At 43.2% G+C, this 15,827-nt stretch overlaps 1 protein-coding gene across 1 annotated transcript in view; it reads left to right on the top strand.

The window, feature by feature from the left end:
* Positions 1 to 10,980: 10,980 nt before the first annotated feature.
* VAT1L (vesicle amine transport 1 like) overlaps positions 10,981 to 15,827 on the top strand; it is a gene marked incomplete at its 5' end in the record, with an annotated part of 53,779 nt that continues 48,932 nt past the window's right edge. Inside the window, one exon of the mRNA XM_082290276.1 lies at positions 10,981 to 11,210. Coding sequence (XP_082146402.1) covers positions 10,981 to 11,210 — 230 coding nt within the window. The remainder of the gene's footprint in view (positions 11,211 to 15,827) is intronic.

The following is a 15,827-nucleotide window of genomic DNA, read 5'->3' on the forward strand; positions in this document are numbered from 1 at the left end:
CTGGCCCCTTCCAAAGTCCGCCTGCTGGCAGAGTCCATTGTCCCGGTGCAACCTTCCACTGCAGTTCATTGGTGGAGACCTTTGATAGAAGAGTGGCTGTGGAGGGTGTGGCGCCTTCGGGGTTCCCCTGCTGACAGCCTGTCCCATGTGAGACACGAACTGGTTACCAGGCAAAGTGACTTTCCTCCATCTTTTCCTAGCTGCCTCCTGGATGTGGTACGTGTGCAACCCCTTCCCCATGTGCCTCTGACAGCCAGGGTTGAGACAAATCAAAAGTAAATTGGCTCCTCACAGGGGGTAATATGTCACTGGTTTTGACACTGATGCGTCTGTGTCACAGTTTCCCAGTTAAGGGCCTCAATTTTCTCTTGTTTTAATGATTTAAGATTACCTCCTCCCTTTTAACTTCAGTTGTTCCCTTTCTGATGTTGCTCACCAGCAGCAGGGCAAGGGATCACTGTAACTGTCCATGAGAATCTTTGCTAGAATTCTTGGCAGTTCTCGCTAAAACTCGGCAAGGTTTGGCTCTGTACTTACTTGAGGAGGGCTGTGGTGCCCCAGTTCATGTCTGCCTGCTCGTCCAGGGAGCTGTCTGACAGCTGTGCTCTTCAGTTGTTTCTGTAGCGCTTTTGAAGTCTCCTGCAGAGCTCGGTCTCCACAGCCCTGAAGCTGGAGCATGACTGGAGGAAGTGTGTTCTATGTCCCTGGTGCTTCTCACCCACAGTACCTCAGACCACAAAACACTTAAAAGATTTCTTGCCTGTCTAAAGATATGTTTTATTTGGATAGGGCACACACTTTCAAAGTAACTCACAAACCTTTTTGAACAGCTTCATATGGATTTCTCTTTTGATGTGCTTGCTTCCCATGAGCTGATACCAAATTCTTTTCTTTAGGTGTGCCTGTAGGGCAGTGCCTTTTGTCTTCATTCCTTCATGTTCCTACCCATGTTTCTCTCTCAAAATAGAGAAGGTTCAACACCCCCGCCACCACCACCTTGTTAAGAGATATATCCTGCAATGTTGACTTTTTGAAGCACTGTTCATCTTTTCTAGCTAATATTTGCTTCTCCTTTAACTTGATTAACCCATCAGTAAATTTATCTTTTCTAAACTGGAGAAATTAAACCCTTGAATTAAAGGTTTGAAAGTAGTGTAAGCCTCTTCCCTCTTCTGCCTAAGGAGGTGACTTGAAGGTGATTAGAGATCCAGCCTCTTAGTGCAGAAATTCCTTTTTGGACTATACATGCTTGACAGTCCCACTGATTTCAAGGTCTCTGAGGAAACTTGGGTGACATTCAGCAGAAATAATTCTGATGCTGCAGCTCAACCAAGATAGTGTTGGTATTTTGATCTGATTTAGTAACACAAGCCCCCTTCTCCAGCTGAGATTCCAGATACTAGTCAGCATCTCCACATTTAAAGAGAGATGCTGGCTCATTACCTACTATGAAAGGACATTGCTTAGCTCGTGGTTAAAATATGAAGCCAGAAGGTTTCTGTGTATTTTTCTTATGGGGGGTGGGGGGAAAGAAATCTGGTTTTATAGTGCAAAATACTGGTTTCCCTAGAAACCTCAGTTTCCTTTGTCCTGACTTCACTTCCCATGTTAGTTCTTCCTAACTTTTACTTCAGACTGTAGATGTAAACTGCATTTTGAATTATTTCTTCAAGGAGTAATGCAAATGCCAGCACTTGTGTAGTCCACCTTGTACTGTGATTTTACAAAGAGACTAGTGGCTGAATTCCAAACTCTGGCCTAAAATGGTTTCCAGTTTTAATTTAAATCATCTGATAAATTGACCAGCTAGACTTTGAATAGAAAATTACCTCAAAGTAAAGGGAAATCAAACTGCATGCTCAGGAAGTAGTTCTGGCCCTTCCACTTACCCTGAAAGAAAAAGGATGTCCAGAGTGCCCAAGTTTTCTTGCAGGTTTTCTTACACTGGATAAAAAAGATCAAGCAAGTGATAGTTTACATGGGTACCCAAGGATGGTATGCCATACAGGGAAATAGCAGGTATGAGCTAAACTTCCACACAGGAAGATAATTTCATGAGGACTTTAAAGCCTTCTATGCTGTCTAAAAAAGACAGAAATTCCTGAAATGCACAGAGGTCACAATCAGACAATGCCAGGACATTGTGGAAGTGAGCGGTCCCCATTTTTGCCCCTTAACTGTGACTTCAAAGTCTCATGTGGCTAAGTTCTGCCATTCATCTTTAAATACCTTCTCTGAACCCTTGTTCATGATAGTTCACAATTTCTCAACATTCTAATCCATCTGCACAATTTCTAGATGGAGAAGAATAAGAATGCTGCCCTTATACAACAAGATGTGTTGTCTTTCTTGTGTTTGCAGCCACATCCTACCTTGCTAGAAAGGTTTTCTCTTAAAACACAAACTTTGCCACAGTGAAAGAAGTCTGAGAATGCTCTATGGGCTCTCATCTCCTGATCTTTTCCCCTCAGAATTTCCAAACACACTGACAAGCCCGGGAGTTTATTGGACCAGATCCGATTGCTCAAAAGACTGGAGCACTGAAGAATTATTTGTCTTGGTTGTAGCCTAGAAGGTTTGCAATGCAGTGTTTACATTAATTTTGTGTCCAGAAATCACCTTTATGTAACATTTAGCTGTTTATTATTGAAAAGCACATCTGAAATTATGCCAATACTTCAAAGCCCCTAAATGATGTCCAGGTGTTAGAAAGATAAATTACTTGTTGGTAGAATTGCTTTGTTAATTCTAGGGCTTGACATGCTTCAATGATCTCAGACCTGGGGGAGTGGGAAAAAGGATGTGTTTCTGATAGTGGGCACTGAGAATGCAGAATTTACAGGCCACAAGGACACTTGGCAGAACTCCCAAGATAAGGAAGAAACTAACAAAGCCGACTCAGCAACCGTGCTAAAATCAACTCCGACTGGGTAGAAGGTAATTCTGGCAGGGGAATTTTGCAACCACCAACTCACAGCCACCGACCCAAGAAACCCAGTGACTGAATAGAGAAAGACTGAGCATGGGACTAGTTAGCATGGGAAGCCAGAGAATCATTTAACCATTGGGAGGTAGAATACCAATTAATCAGGTAGTTTTTAGCCAGTGAATATTGATGCCTGTGTTTGATAAAATAGTGTGAAGTTCTGATGGTCAGAGAGCCAGCCTTTTTTGACTTAGCCCCCAGCTCCCTACTTTGCACAAACTAGAGCAGAAAATAGAAATACCTCGCCTTGGTGTGTGAATTGGCACTGTGCAGTGGTCAGCAAGCCTGCACTGGGGTTAGAGAAGAAACAAAACGGCACAGTCAGTCCTCTTGTGTAGTTACACTGCTGTCAGCAAATGGTCCAATTTCAGACTACAGTGCCTTTCTTTATATTATCTTCCAGCGTGGTAAAATACTGCTACAGATGGAATAAGTAAGTCATAGAATCACAGAATCATAATATGGTTTGGGTTGGAAGGGGCTTTGAAGGTTACCTCATTCCAACACCCTGCCATGGGCAGAGACACCTTCCACTGGACCAGGTTGCTCCAAGCCCCATCCAACCTGACCTTGGAAACTTCCAGGGCTGGGGCAGCCACAGCTTCTCTGGGCAACCTGTGCCAGGGCCTCACACTCACAGTACAGGATTTATTCCTAATATCCATTACAAACCTACTCTCTGTCAGTGTGAAGCAATTTCCCCTTGTCTTGTCACTCCAAGCCCTTGTAAATAATCTCTCTCCATCTTTGTTGCAGGCTGCTTCAGGTACTGGAAAGATTCAGTTAGATAGCCCTGAAGCTTCTCTTCTCCAGGCTGAACAATCCTAATTCTCTCAGCCTTCCCAAAATCATAAAACTTGAACACTTATCCTAGTGTTACTATAAATACTTAGTGCCGTGCCATTATCAATAGCGTAAGCTTACCCAAAGAACTTCACTGCTTAACTTGAAAATAAGGAGCTACTTCTCTAGGTGGACATGGCACTAAGATTTTTCAGGCCTATTTCCTAATTTATGAGTTTACCTATTAAAATTAGTATAAAAAAAAAGACAGCTGTGGTTTTGGTTTTGCTGTGGGTTAACTCTTGACAGGCAGATAAACCCCACAGAGTTTCTCATGTCTCCCCAGCAGTGGAGTGGTGCAGAGAATCAGAAGGGCAACACTGAGAAAACAACAGATAAAGACAGATTAGTAAGTGAGGGAAGCTTTATGTGCAAGCAAAGCAAAATAAGGAATTTATTCCCTGCTCCCTAGGCAGGCAGATGTTCGGCCATTTCCAGGAAAGTAGGGCCTCAACCATAACCACAAATGTCCCCCTTTCCTCTTTCTTTCCCCCAGCAGTGATTGCTCAGCAAGATGCCATGTGGAATAGGATTCCTCTTCCATCTGTTGGGGTGTCCCAGCTGTGTCCCCTCCCAGCTCCCCATGCACCTCCTCATTGCTGGGGTGGTGGGAGAAGCAGAAAAGGCCTTGACACTGTGTAAACACTGCTCAGCAGTAACAAAAACACTGGTGCATTATCAGCACTGTTAAGGTCGTAAATCCAAAACATGGCATCACACCAGCCACTATGAAGAAAAAGAGCTCCATTGCAGCAAAACAGAACACAGATTCTGAACCTTGCCAACAAACTTATGCATTTATTCAGTGAAAATCCCTGTTTTTACCAGCCCAAGTGAGATCCAACCTGGAAGCTGTGTAATGAACAGTTCCATTAGCATCTTAAGGGTGCTCAGAGGAAACCAATCTCCTAATAAGCTGGCGTTTATGTTTGGTTTTATGGGTAATTTTTTTTCCTCTGTAGGGAGAGTAGAAAAGAGTGGGAGGAAGAGTGTATTCTCTTCCACAGGGGGAGTGGAAGAGAATACAGCAGCATGCTCAGCTGGTTTATTAAAATCAATGAGTTAGAAAGCCATAAGTAGCTATGGAACTGAGGAAAAGAGAATATTAATAGACCATGATAAAACACTCCACAGAAAACACAGTTATGCTAAAAAGTATCCTGTTACTTTCTGCAAAAGGCCCATCTCAGAGGGCACAACCAGGGTGGTACAGAAAGCTGCATCAAGAGCTTGTGGGGGAAAAGAGAGTTCTTTGTATTGTAAAGCCTATGAAAATTCTTTGCAGTGACAGAGCTGTAAGAGCTTTAAATTAGTGCAATGCCTTCAGGTTTAAATTCAAGCTAGAAGCATCCCTGCTCCCAAAGCAGCAGCCTTTATGTCACTGCTCTTGGACTGCAGCTTCAGAAACAGGCAAAACAGACCCTCAGCTTAGAAAACCTAAAAGCTCGCTTTGGTTTCCTTGGGCAGATCCAGGAGCTACCTGTATTATACATGTAAATACTTCAGAAGAAAAAAACAAGAGCCTCAAAAAGGCAAAGCAGCTTGGTAATTTGTAGAAAGTAATTTTGATCAAAAATACAATGCGTTATTTGATTGGTCTGAAGATGACATTCACAGAGCAGTGTTCCTGGTGATGTTGTGCACTGTACTGTAACAGTGGATAACAACTGGACATAGCCAGTAGGATAACTGGATATGCTTTTCAAACTTAGTATTCATTGGATTATTCATTGAATTCTTCTGTACACTTCAGCTCTGCTGTAAAGTTCAGAGATATTTTTTCACAAGCTTCTAATGAGTTACTCTGGACCCATAATTACTGAGACCAAACTGAGTCAAAATGCCGAGTGGGATTACTCTTTCTCAAAGTCTGGAGTCACACAGAATGAATAAGTACATAAAGCATCGTGTGCATCCCCATATACATTACAGTCCAGTTACTGACCATAATACTTACAAAGGGAGATTCAACATGTGCAATCGTTTTTAACTTTTGCTACAAATTACCTAAAATAAGCTACAAATAATATCTTGAAGCTGTTTAAATTCAGGGATGGCATTGCAATACACTAAAAAATTCTAAGGGTACCTAGTGCTGGTGCAGTAATACAAGACAACTGTGAGCGTGTATTACTAGTTGTTATTCATATTAGGTAAACATGGCTCAACTCAGCTTTACAAAGCAGGAAACAAGTCATGGAAATTATGGAGTTAGGACAGTGTAGCCAGTCTGCTTTTTGTGAGAGATGCTCTTAAGCAGTGGCAGTAGTAATGTACTCATCTCCTGTAACTTTGCTCCTTGTGATCTACTATCCACCTCTGCAATTTTTTTCTGACCTTTTCTTTTTCGTCATTTCGTCAGTTGAGTGCCAAAAGGAAACATGCAACTTCAGTGTTACTATCAAAATAATATAGGGTTTTTTTCAGAGTGAGAAATACTCAGAGCTTTTAGAAAACACAACAGAAGTGCTGGAATGTATAAACAGGAGAAGATATTGAACAGTATTTTTACATTATACTACGTCAGCCAAACAAATTGATAGTATGGCTTGAGGAACAAGGATATAAATCAAGTTTTGTTAAAAGGGCTTATTTTGGTGTCTATGTGACAACTGTCATCACCATGATGTAAATACTTCACAATCTGTTTAAATTTTCCTAAGTTGTATTACTTCGTGATCAGCTATGATTTATTTAATTTCTGTTGTACCCATCACTGAATTATCTGAGCACAATCTCTGAACAAGACAAATGGTAAAGTAGCAAAGGACTACAATAACTGAGCAGCCAGCAGGGTAAGTCATACTGGCATATATTGCTTTGCCAAATCCTCTGTGAGTGCTTTCGTTTCTTTTCCTCTTTGGTTTAAAGTGCAACACATTTTCATTAGTTTTGATGATGCAGAGGAGCTCTAAACTCCATCTACTGAAGGGAACTGTACAGTTCTTTTTAGTGTCTATGATCAGAGAATTGCTTCATTGCTGCTATGATTCATACATAACTTCACCAACAAGAGAAAGCCCCTGATTAAGATAAAATAAAATAATACAATCATCTTAATGTGAATTAACCTTAGGAAATAGAGGTCTCTTTTCTTTTTAAAAAGCCCAAACAAATGAATCTAGCATCCTGTACTCTTGGAGATTCCTTTGGAAGTATCTTTGTTAATATATTCTACACAGGGATACAGGTAGGAAAAGACACTAAACCAATTTTCCTAGAGATAAGAGATGTTGTGGACTGTAGGGCATTAGCAACAGCTGAAATAGGTGTTCTGAACAGGTTTTCAAAACATAATTTGGTTTGGATTTGTTTTCAGCACTAGACAGAATTTGGTGACAATAGACTGTAAAAAAACCAATGTTTTGGACCTCAGTGTATTATAAACTGCCTTGATAATGCATTAAAACAGCCAGAACATGCATCAATACAATTTTCTAATTTAATTTATAACTATTAGAAAAATAAATAATTTAACCTAACAAAAATGTTTATAATACTTTATTCTCAAAGCAGAACATGATTTATGCCCCCAGAGAAAATTACTGAGATAAAAATTGCATTCTAACTGAGGATTTGGTTTTGCCATTTATGTGTTACTTCCTTTGAGCAAAGTTATTAGCCCTTATTCAGGGTCTTGTTCCTGTTGAGAAGGGAAACTGATACAATGGCATTGAGTCCTTCTTGAATACAAACCTCATTGTTCTTCCAAAAAGAAGTGGTGTAAAATACATAATGAGTATCTAGTGGGGGATATTTCTTTTGCACTATGGTCCAAGGGTGGTTTGGTTTGGTTTGGTTTCATCTCCACACAGCATCAGACCTTGCATTTAACTCATCTACTTCAGTTTTTGACCAACCTTCCACTGGGTCTGTGTTTCCAGTGGCAACTTCAAATTCTTCCACTAACTTCCTCCAGAAGTATGGCAATACTACAGTCAGATTTGTCCTGAATTGCTGCTCCCTCCATGAAATTCAGGCCTGAACCCTCAAAACAGTATCTGATGTAGTCATATTTAGGTTCATTTGCTGCACAAAGGAACAGTATGTTCTGGAAATAAAAGATCTGAATCAGGAGGAAATGTTGACTGCGACTGCCAGCACTTATCCACAAATACACTGTTCCATTTCCCTTCTTTTCTGCATAGCCTTTTAAAAATCACTATTTCAAAGAAGAGATATCCCCAGCTCGACCAGCAGGTACAGATGGTGACAAAAGAACTCTTAATTTCCTTTTGCTCAGGTTCTCACAGTATGTTCATGAATATTCACTGCTTGTCTATACCCATCAAATCGAGTTCTGTGTTTTCACTTCTACAGGTCCAATCCACCGGCCGCTGAAGTCAGTGGAAAGCCACCATTGGAATGCTCTTAGTGAAGACTTAGGTGATATGAATGGCCATCTCACAGCCTCTTTCTTGAGTGGTTACATTTACAGTCAACTGTCAGAATAAATCCTGCTTTTACATCAGTGTAAGCTTCTGTACTGCATCATCTAATATTCTTAAAGAAGTGCTCAGGAATTAAATCAAAGTAATGGAATCATGATTATGCAAAAATATCTGCTGCACATTACTTTGGTTGCCACAACTGACCTGTGCAATTACTGGTTCTACCATACATCATGTTTCTACAAAATGGCCGTCCTTCAACATTTTGACTTGCAAACAGCATATGGTTAAGGTATTTAGGATAAATTACTTTTGGTTCAGGACCAAGGGGGAATAGAGATAGCTTTAAATCAATATGGGAGGTTTAATCAGAAGACTCACAAACCATTGCAAAACAAATGCAGTCTGAAGGCCCAGATTCACTTCTGTGGCTGTTTCAGACTGCTGGAGTGATGCGAGTGAGCTGTCCCCTAGTCTCTTCATCATTCTGGATGTCACTTAGTTGCCATATGTTATCTGCTTTACTTTCCCCAGTCAGTCTACACTTCACCATTCATTTGAGTTAGAACTGGAACAAGATGCCAGCTGAGAGAGTAATTTGGAGACAAGTGCATGTTATTCTTTATTCAGCTGCTGCCCGCCTGGTCATGCATTCAAATGGCCAGATCGAAAGTGACAGAACCTTGTATTCCCCATTATAGCACTGAATTAGCCAAGTATATGGAACAGGGAGGGGATATTTATGGTATTAGCAGGGGAGTAAGGGAGCAAAAAGGTTCCTGATCTCTAAAACAGTTAGATCTCTCCACACACTGATACTTGGACTGAAGTGAATGGCATTGCTTTAATACCTCACACACAAAATTCTTGATGGTGTTAATGAGCTGGTTCTGAGTCTGTCAAAACATACCTTAAGGACAACTGAAGTGGTCTTTGAAGCATCAGACTTCACTTTTGAAAAAACCTGTTTGAACTTCTTGAGGTAATGATGCTAGCTAGTGAAGCTTCCCTGAGGCTAGAACTATTTCTCTTTTGCCCCTAACATGTATTTATTTACTGCTTCATTTATGTCCAGCTTAGATGACAAATTCTCAGAAACGGCCTTTAAAAAATACTTTGTCTGCAAAGTTTTCACAGACTAGGGAGAAAAAACCCCAAAATTGCAAAGGAATATTAAAGCTCTCTCCATTCCTCCACTATCTCACTTTGTTACTGTTAATGAAAATGTTTTACCCCATTACTTGTTATAGCTAAGATATTTCCAATGTTTTTTGGCTTCCTTTAAATATTTGAACCCTAAATACATGACCAAGATGAAGTAAATGCATATAGTGAAATTAAGGAGTATTGATGAACTCAGACCACTACAACTACACAGCCTAAAGAGAGGGTGGTCATAATCCCCAACAGAGAGGTCCTGAAATTTCTTAAGAACTCAGCTGCTGCAGGGGGGGGGCCTTGATGGAAGAACTGTGCCCACAGGGAGGTCTGCAGGACCGGTCTCCATACACACTGCATGCCACAATGAATTTTGGAACGCCATAAATACATGCATCATTTTAGGCAGGTAAGAAGCTGATTTACTCGAACCATGGGGCCATCAACACATTGGTACAGGGATCTAATACTGAACTCAACAGACACTCCATCAACATCCATGGAGCCACAACTAGTGATCCATCAAAATCCATGCTCAGCTGCCTCAGCTGAGGCTGCAGGCAGTGACCCTCATTAACACAGAGCTAAGTAGATGATGCCTGAGCCTCCTTAGGGACCCAAAGCAGGCCAGTCCCAGGAAGCTCTGGTGGATGGGTGCCTTGCAGCACACCCTGTGCTCATATTAAAGGACTTGGCTCCCCACAGGAGCCAGCAAAGACCAGCACTGATCACGAGGTAAAGATCTGTTGTATATATGTAGAAGTGCTCTACAGCAGAGTCTCAAGCTTGTGTTTCTTGCTGCAAAGGTGTGTGTCAGTCATGAGACAACTGTCCGCCTGCATGGTTCTTCTGACACTAAGTGCTCACTGAGCTGGCCCCGAGAAGAGCTTCAGGACAAGGAACACGGAAGGTGTGACTTTGCACACTGGGCTCCCCAGTGAGGATCAAGACCTGGGTATCTCGAGTGGGGATTTAATCTGCGATGCCATGAGCTCTGGGGTACAGAGGGTGGCTGGTCCAAACAGACAGCCTGGCCTCACACTCAACTCAGCGGGCTTTGGGCTCTGTGCTGGCCTAAGGTGACAGTGGGGCTATTCAGCCTGGAGAAGAAGAGACTCAGGGGTGACCTTATCGCTCTCCACAACTACCTGAAAGGAGGGTGAAGCCAGGTGAGGATCGGGCTCTTCTCGCAGGTAACAAGTGACAGGACTTACTAAAGCTGCTCCAGGAAAAGTTGAGGTTGGACATTTGGAAGAATTTCTTCACAGAACGGTGATTAGACACTGGAATGGACTGACCGGGGAGGTAGCGAAGTCCCCATCCCTGGAGGTGTTTAAGGACTGGACGTGGCACTCGGTGCCATGGTCTGGCTGACAAGGTGGGGATGGGTCACAGGTTGGACTCTGTGATCTCAGAGGTCCTTCCAGCCGGCCTGGCTCTGTGATTCTGTGCCCGGGCGCGGGGCGCCGCGGGGGCGGCGCGGGGCGGAGGGCGCTGCGCAGCCGGTGCAGTGCGGCGGGCGGGCCCGGCGGCTCCGCGGCCATTCCACGCGGCGGCACCGGCCTCGCACGGCGGCACCGCGGGAGCCGCCGCAGCCCCGCCATGGCCAAGGAGGGAGCGCAGCGAGCCGAGGAGACGGAGCAGATGATCGAGAAGGAGGGCGGCAGGGAAGCGGCCGAGGGCGGCGCGGGCGGCAGCCTGCGCGCCGGGGACGCCAAGGAGATGCGAGCCGTGGTGCTGTCCGCCTTCGGGGGGCTCAACAAGCTCCGCGTGTCCAAGAAAGCCATGCCGGAGCCGCAGGAGGGCGAGCTGAAGATCCGCGTCAAAGCCTGGTCCAGTATCGCCCCTCGCCCTCTCCTTCCCGCGGGGGGCGGCGGCGCGGGCGGGGTGCGGGGTCCCGCGGGTGCCCCGGGCCGGGCGGCCGTGTGCTCGCAGCCCCCGGCTCTTGCGCCGACTTCCCTCACCTGTGGCTTCCCGGCAGCCGCCGCCGCCCCGTCCCTTCCCCGCGGGCGCCGGGACCCCCGGCTCAGCGCTGAGCTCCGAGCAGCCCCGGTCCGGGGTGGGCAGCGGGGTTTGTGTGCGCTCGGCAGCGGATGCGAAGGGAAGAAAATTGTCAGTGGTATTTCATGGTACCAGCTGAGAGGAAGGGGGGGGGGGGGGGGGGGGTAAAGCCTGGGCAACTGCGTTCAGGGTTTGGGTTTCTTTGAGAAATGTGGATGCCAGCTTGTGCGTGTTGCTCAGCACCTGTCTCTTTCCCGTCTGACACTGGCTGTTGTTTTTCTCCTGGGAATCGCTTACTTAAGTCAGCATCGTTTTTCCTCGGAGCTGGTGTGGCAGCGTGGCCAGAGCTCGGGATAACTTCCCAGTTTTAGTCCCTGTGTTCAGGTGACAAGTGGCTACAGTATGGCAGCATCCTGAAACAAGCTTTCCTAGATGGCTTTTTTTCGTATTCCCAGACAATCGGAGCAGATTGTTCTTCCTAGATTGTTGGTTCGTAGTGCACATGTTCCTTCGTGAAAATAGGATTAATTTTTTTTTGAGTGACAGAAGCCACATTAGGATCTTACTACACAACTTGATGTTTACCAAAGACTGAATTAATTTTGCCTAGGCAGGGATTTATCTTCTGTTGTCCTTTTCTGCTATGTGAAAACATGGAGCTTCTGGAAGGCGAAGGCCAAGTTGTTTACTTAAGAAGTAACTTGTGTTAAAACTGTTACTGAAAGGGGGCAGTGAGCTTGTTTTGAATCATGTATCAGTGGATCTGCTTCAGATCTTGGAATATCCTGATAGGTTGATGTAGCTGAGTCTCTTGACCTGTTCAGATGCTGTGCTTTCCATCCTGTTCTTAATGGTGCTCATAAGGTTTGGGACCCATGTGACTATTCCCCCTACCAAGGTGTTGCCTATGAAAAATAGGGATATCCATCAATCTGAATGAATACTAATAAATAATGGGCTGGGATTTTTTGCATTCACGTTTGGTGTTGGGTTTTTTCCTCTCTACTAGTCACAATGGGAAATGCAAGAAATTCTGTGCTAAGTGAATAGAACTGATGGTAGCATAGTAGCTGTTGGGCAGCTCGTTTTGCTATCAAGCAGGGCTGTATTTCCATTTGAGAACAGTCTGTTTTGTTTCCTGAGTGATTTTTTTTTTCAGCCATTGGCTTAACGAAAGTTAACATGCAAAACTAAAAATACTATTAGCACATGGGTATATTCCTAGAAATGTGTCAGGGATTTACAGCATTTTCCAGTACCTGTATAAATTCCACTTTCATGAAACCAGTAGCTGCATATGTATCACAAACAGCAAGCTACCTGCACAAGAACACTTGGCTATAAAATAGAATTGTGCAGCCACAGCTGCAGCTGCTCTCCAGGGCTGCAGTATCAGTAGAGCTGTGTGAGTTGCATGCGTGCTGTTTGACATCAGCAGACTGCTCAGCTGCTCCACAGTTAACTGCCAGGTTGCACAATGCCTCGTGTGTTTTGGGAGCTTCCCTTCACGCTGGAGGAGCCTGCAGGCTGGGTAGCATCTGCTTGTCATTCCTCACTGGAAATGGCCATAGGGCTGAAATGTGACCAGGTCACCAAAGTGTGCTTCCAGGCAAGGCAAAATCAGTTTGCTGATCTTTTTGACCCAAGCCTGTAAATGCAGAAGATTGATTGGGATGATGATGGACTCGGGAGACCGGATGAGAAAGGTGTTGGCTCTGCCCAGGGCAGCGTGCACGTGGTGATGCAGGCAGTGCTGAACACACCCAAGATGGGTTGCTCCAGTCATCAATACTTCTTACAAGTCATGTTATCAGTTGAATCAGTTTTGCAGTTGACTGCCCCTAGAGATTATTATTATTATTATTTGACTCGACAAATTGATGGACAAAAATAATCTATTTTAAGAAGGATATGCACATGCTTGATAAATAGTATACACCAGTAGCAGTGCAAGTTCTGTGTGGTCTCTGAATTCCCTGGGGATAAAACCAATTGAATCATATATCTAGACCCAGTAAGTCATATACATACACTTCGTAGTATGGTACCAGAAATGGAGGAGATGGAGGCTGTGTTGCTATTAGCACTAAGCCAGATGAATAATTCTTTTGAAGGTCTGGCATATCAGTGATCCAATTGAAAATGTGTCAGCTGAGATGAGTCATGTGTTAGCCTCATTCAGTGACTAAGAAATGGAACAGCCATTGATGTCCAAGCTGAGTCACAGCTTCTGCATATTTCCTGAAATAATATTTGATTGATAATGATGAAGCAGTTGAAATTCCTGTATTTGTTTGTATTGTAATTTGCAGGCAGCAGAATGTTGGGATACGTACTGTTTAAAAGATGAGACAAGTAGCTAGAACGAACGGAAGCCGTAGTTCGGACAGGTTGTGTGAATAAGCAATGGTGTCTTATAATTACATCCCTCTATTGTTCTTTTCTCTCTTATAATTATTTCTTCCTTGTGCTGCTGTACATGTGCCTCATGAGGAATGAGGCAGAAGTGACCCTTCTGACTGTGGCTGTGAGACAACAGCACTTTAAAAGACTGGAGCAGATAAAAGAAATTCTAAGTGTAACAGCGTAGTGGACAGAGAATCAGTGTTGCTCCTAAAGGCAGCCTTGCTCATATAGTGTTGGTGTTTCTGGATAAAAAGCATGAGACCTGATAACTTTAAACCTTTCCTTTATATCTATAGATACAGATATAGATATAGATATATGAGGTTTTTTGTTTTTTAATTTAAAAATTGGGCAGTTTGCTGGCTTGGGTTAAGAGGAAGGATTTTAAGAATGCAAAACTCAGTACTCCTTATATTTGCTCTTGACTTATATTTGCATTTTATTAATTTCAGTAATTAATTTCAGTGGAGTTTTACTGTGAAATAAGAGAGACAGACCAAAAGCAGCACCTCTCCAAACCAAAGTGTCATAGAGTGGTCTGCATGATTTGGGATTTTGCAATGGAAGGTATTGGGCATCCTTGAGTGTGTGGGACGGAGCAAGGAACAACAAGCTGACTGTTGCTTTCCATATGTAAAAAAAGGGAAATAAAAATGCAGCAAAACGAAACCGTAAGTACAAAAAATAACATTCAAGGCCCTCTAAATTACCTGGTGTTATGGTAGAGCACCGTAGACTCAGAAAGTCAGATTCAGATTCAAGGACACTTCTATATTTGATAAACTCTGCCTCCAGTGATGCACAGTTAATCCCTCCTGTGCAGGTCACAGAGACATCCTTGCTCCGTCACAGGGAGGTTCTCGCAGAGCTCCTATGTCAGTGTATTGTTCTTGGTAATTCATATCCTTCCCTATCTTCATTTGCATCCAGCTCTTGATTTAGGATTAAAAATACACTGCCTACTTTTTGTCACTGGATTGCTTTGCATTTACACCTCTCCCGCTGCATATATGCCCTTAGCTAAAGTTCAGGAGTCACTTTCGAACAGGCTGTGCTGGCTTGCCCTGGTACAAGAAATAAACTGTGCTTAATTTCTGAAACCACCACTCTTCATGAAACGTATTTTCTTGTGATGTTCTGTGTAACCAAACTTTTCCAACAGTCTGCTGTTGATTGAATCCCAAGGAAAGACTTGGGTGTCTTGGATGTAGTTACAAAACTAGCCATCCGTCTTTAGGCCCTCCAGGTTATTCTAAGGAAAAAAAAATGGCTGAGTTGACAAATAAGACATAATCATGCTTTCAGATCTACTGGTGTTCAAATTGCTCAGGTAAAATAAAACTTCTGTCCTTCCTTGAAAGTGGAGAAGAATAGGAATAAATACATGTATATGAGTACCAGGGATGTGACAACATGTAGGATGTATGAGATGACAGATTAAGTGAATGAAGAAGAAACTCTCTGTAAAGTGACTAGAAATTATTGGAAAGCCTGGTCAACACCCCATGTTTCAACTAGTAATTAAATCGATAAGAACATGAGACTTGATTATTACATACCGTGTGTAGTGGTTTTTCTTCCCTTATCACACCTATTCTAGTGTGAAATCTTGTAGGTTTACTTTAATAGAGATGAACTCTCAATATAATTTTGCTGCCCTTCATTGGGGATAAAGAATGGAATTAGGACAGAACTGAGCTGCCAGTATTATGTCATTAGATGCAGAACTGAACATGTGCCTTTTCAAAAACTGTCTGACAAGTTACTTTATGAGAAGGAATCTATTTGTGATCATTGTCATTAGCAAGAGCAATGGCCTTTGCATATTCACCTGTCTCCTTCTTGCCTACTTGTTAGGACATCACAGTGTTTCCAGAAATGTAGGGAAAAGTTAACTTCTTGTAAAACGCTTGCAGTGTGGAAAGATGTGTTTTAAAAACTGTTGCTGAAGGTAATGCACACAGATAGTGGTTGCCACCATCAGTGCTGTAGGGTTCCTGGGTTTGTGGTATGTTTTGGGATTTTTTGTCTGTTTGTTTGTT

This window comes from Coloeus monedula (assembly GCF_965178545.1).
Source record: "Coloeus monedula genome assembly, chromosome: 13".
NCBI lineage: Eukaryota > Metazoa > Chordata > Aves > Passeriformes > Corvidae > Coloeus > Coloeus monedula.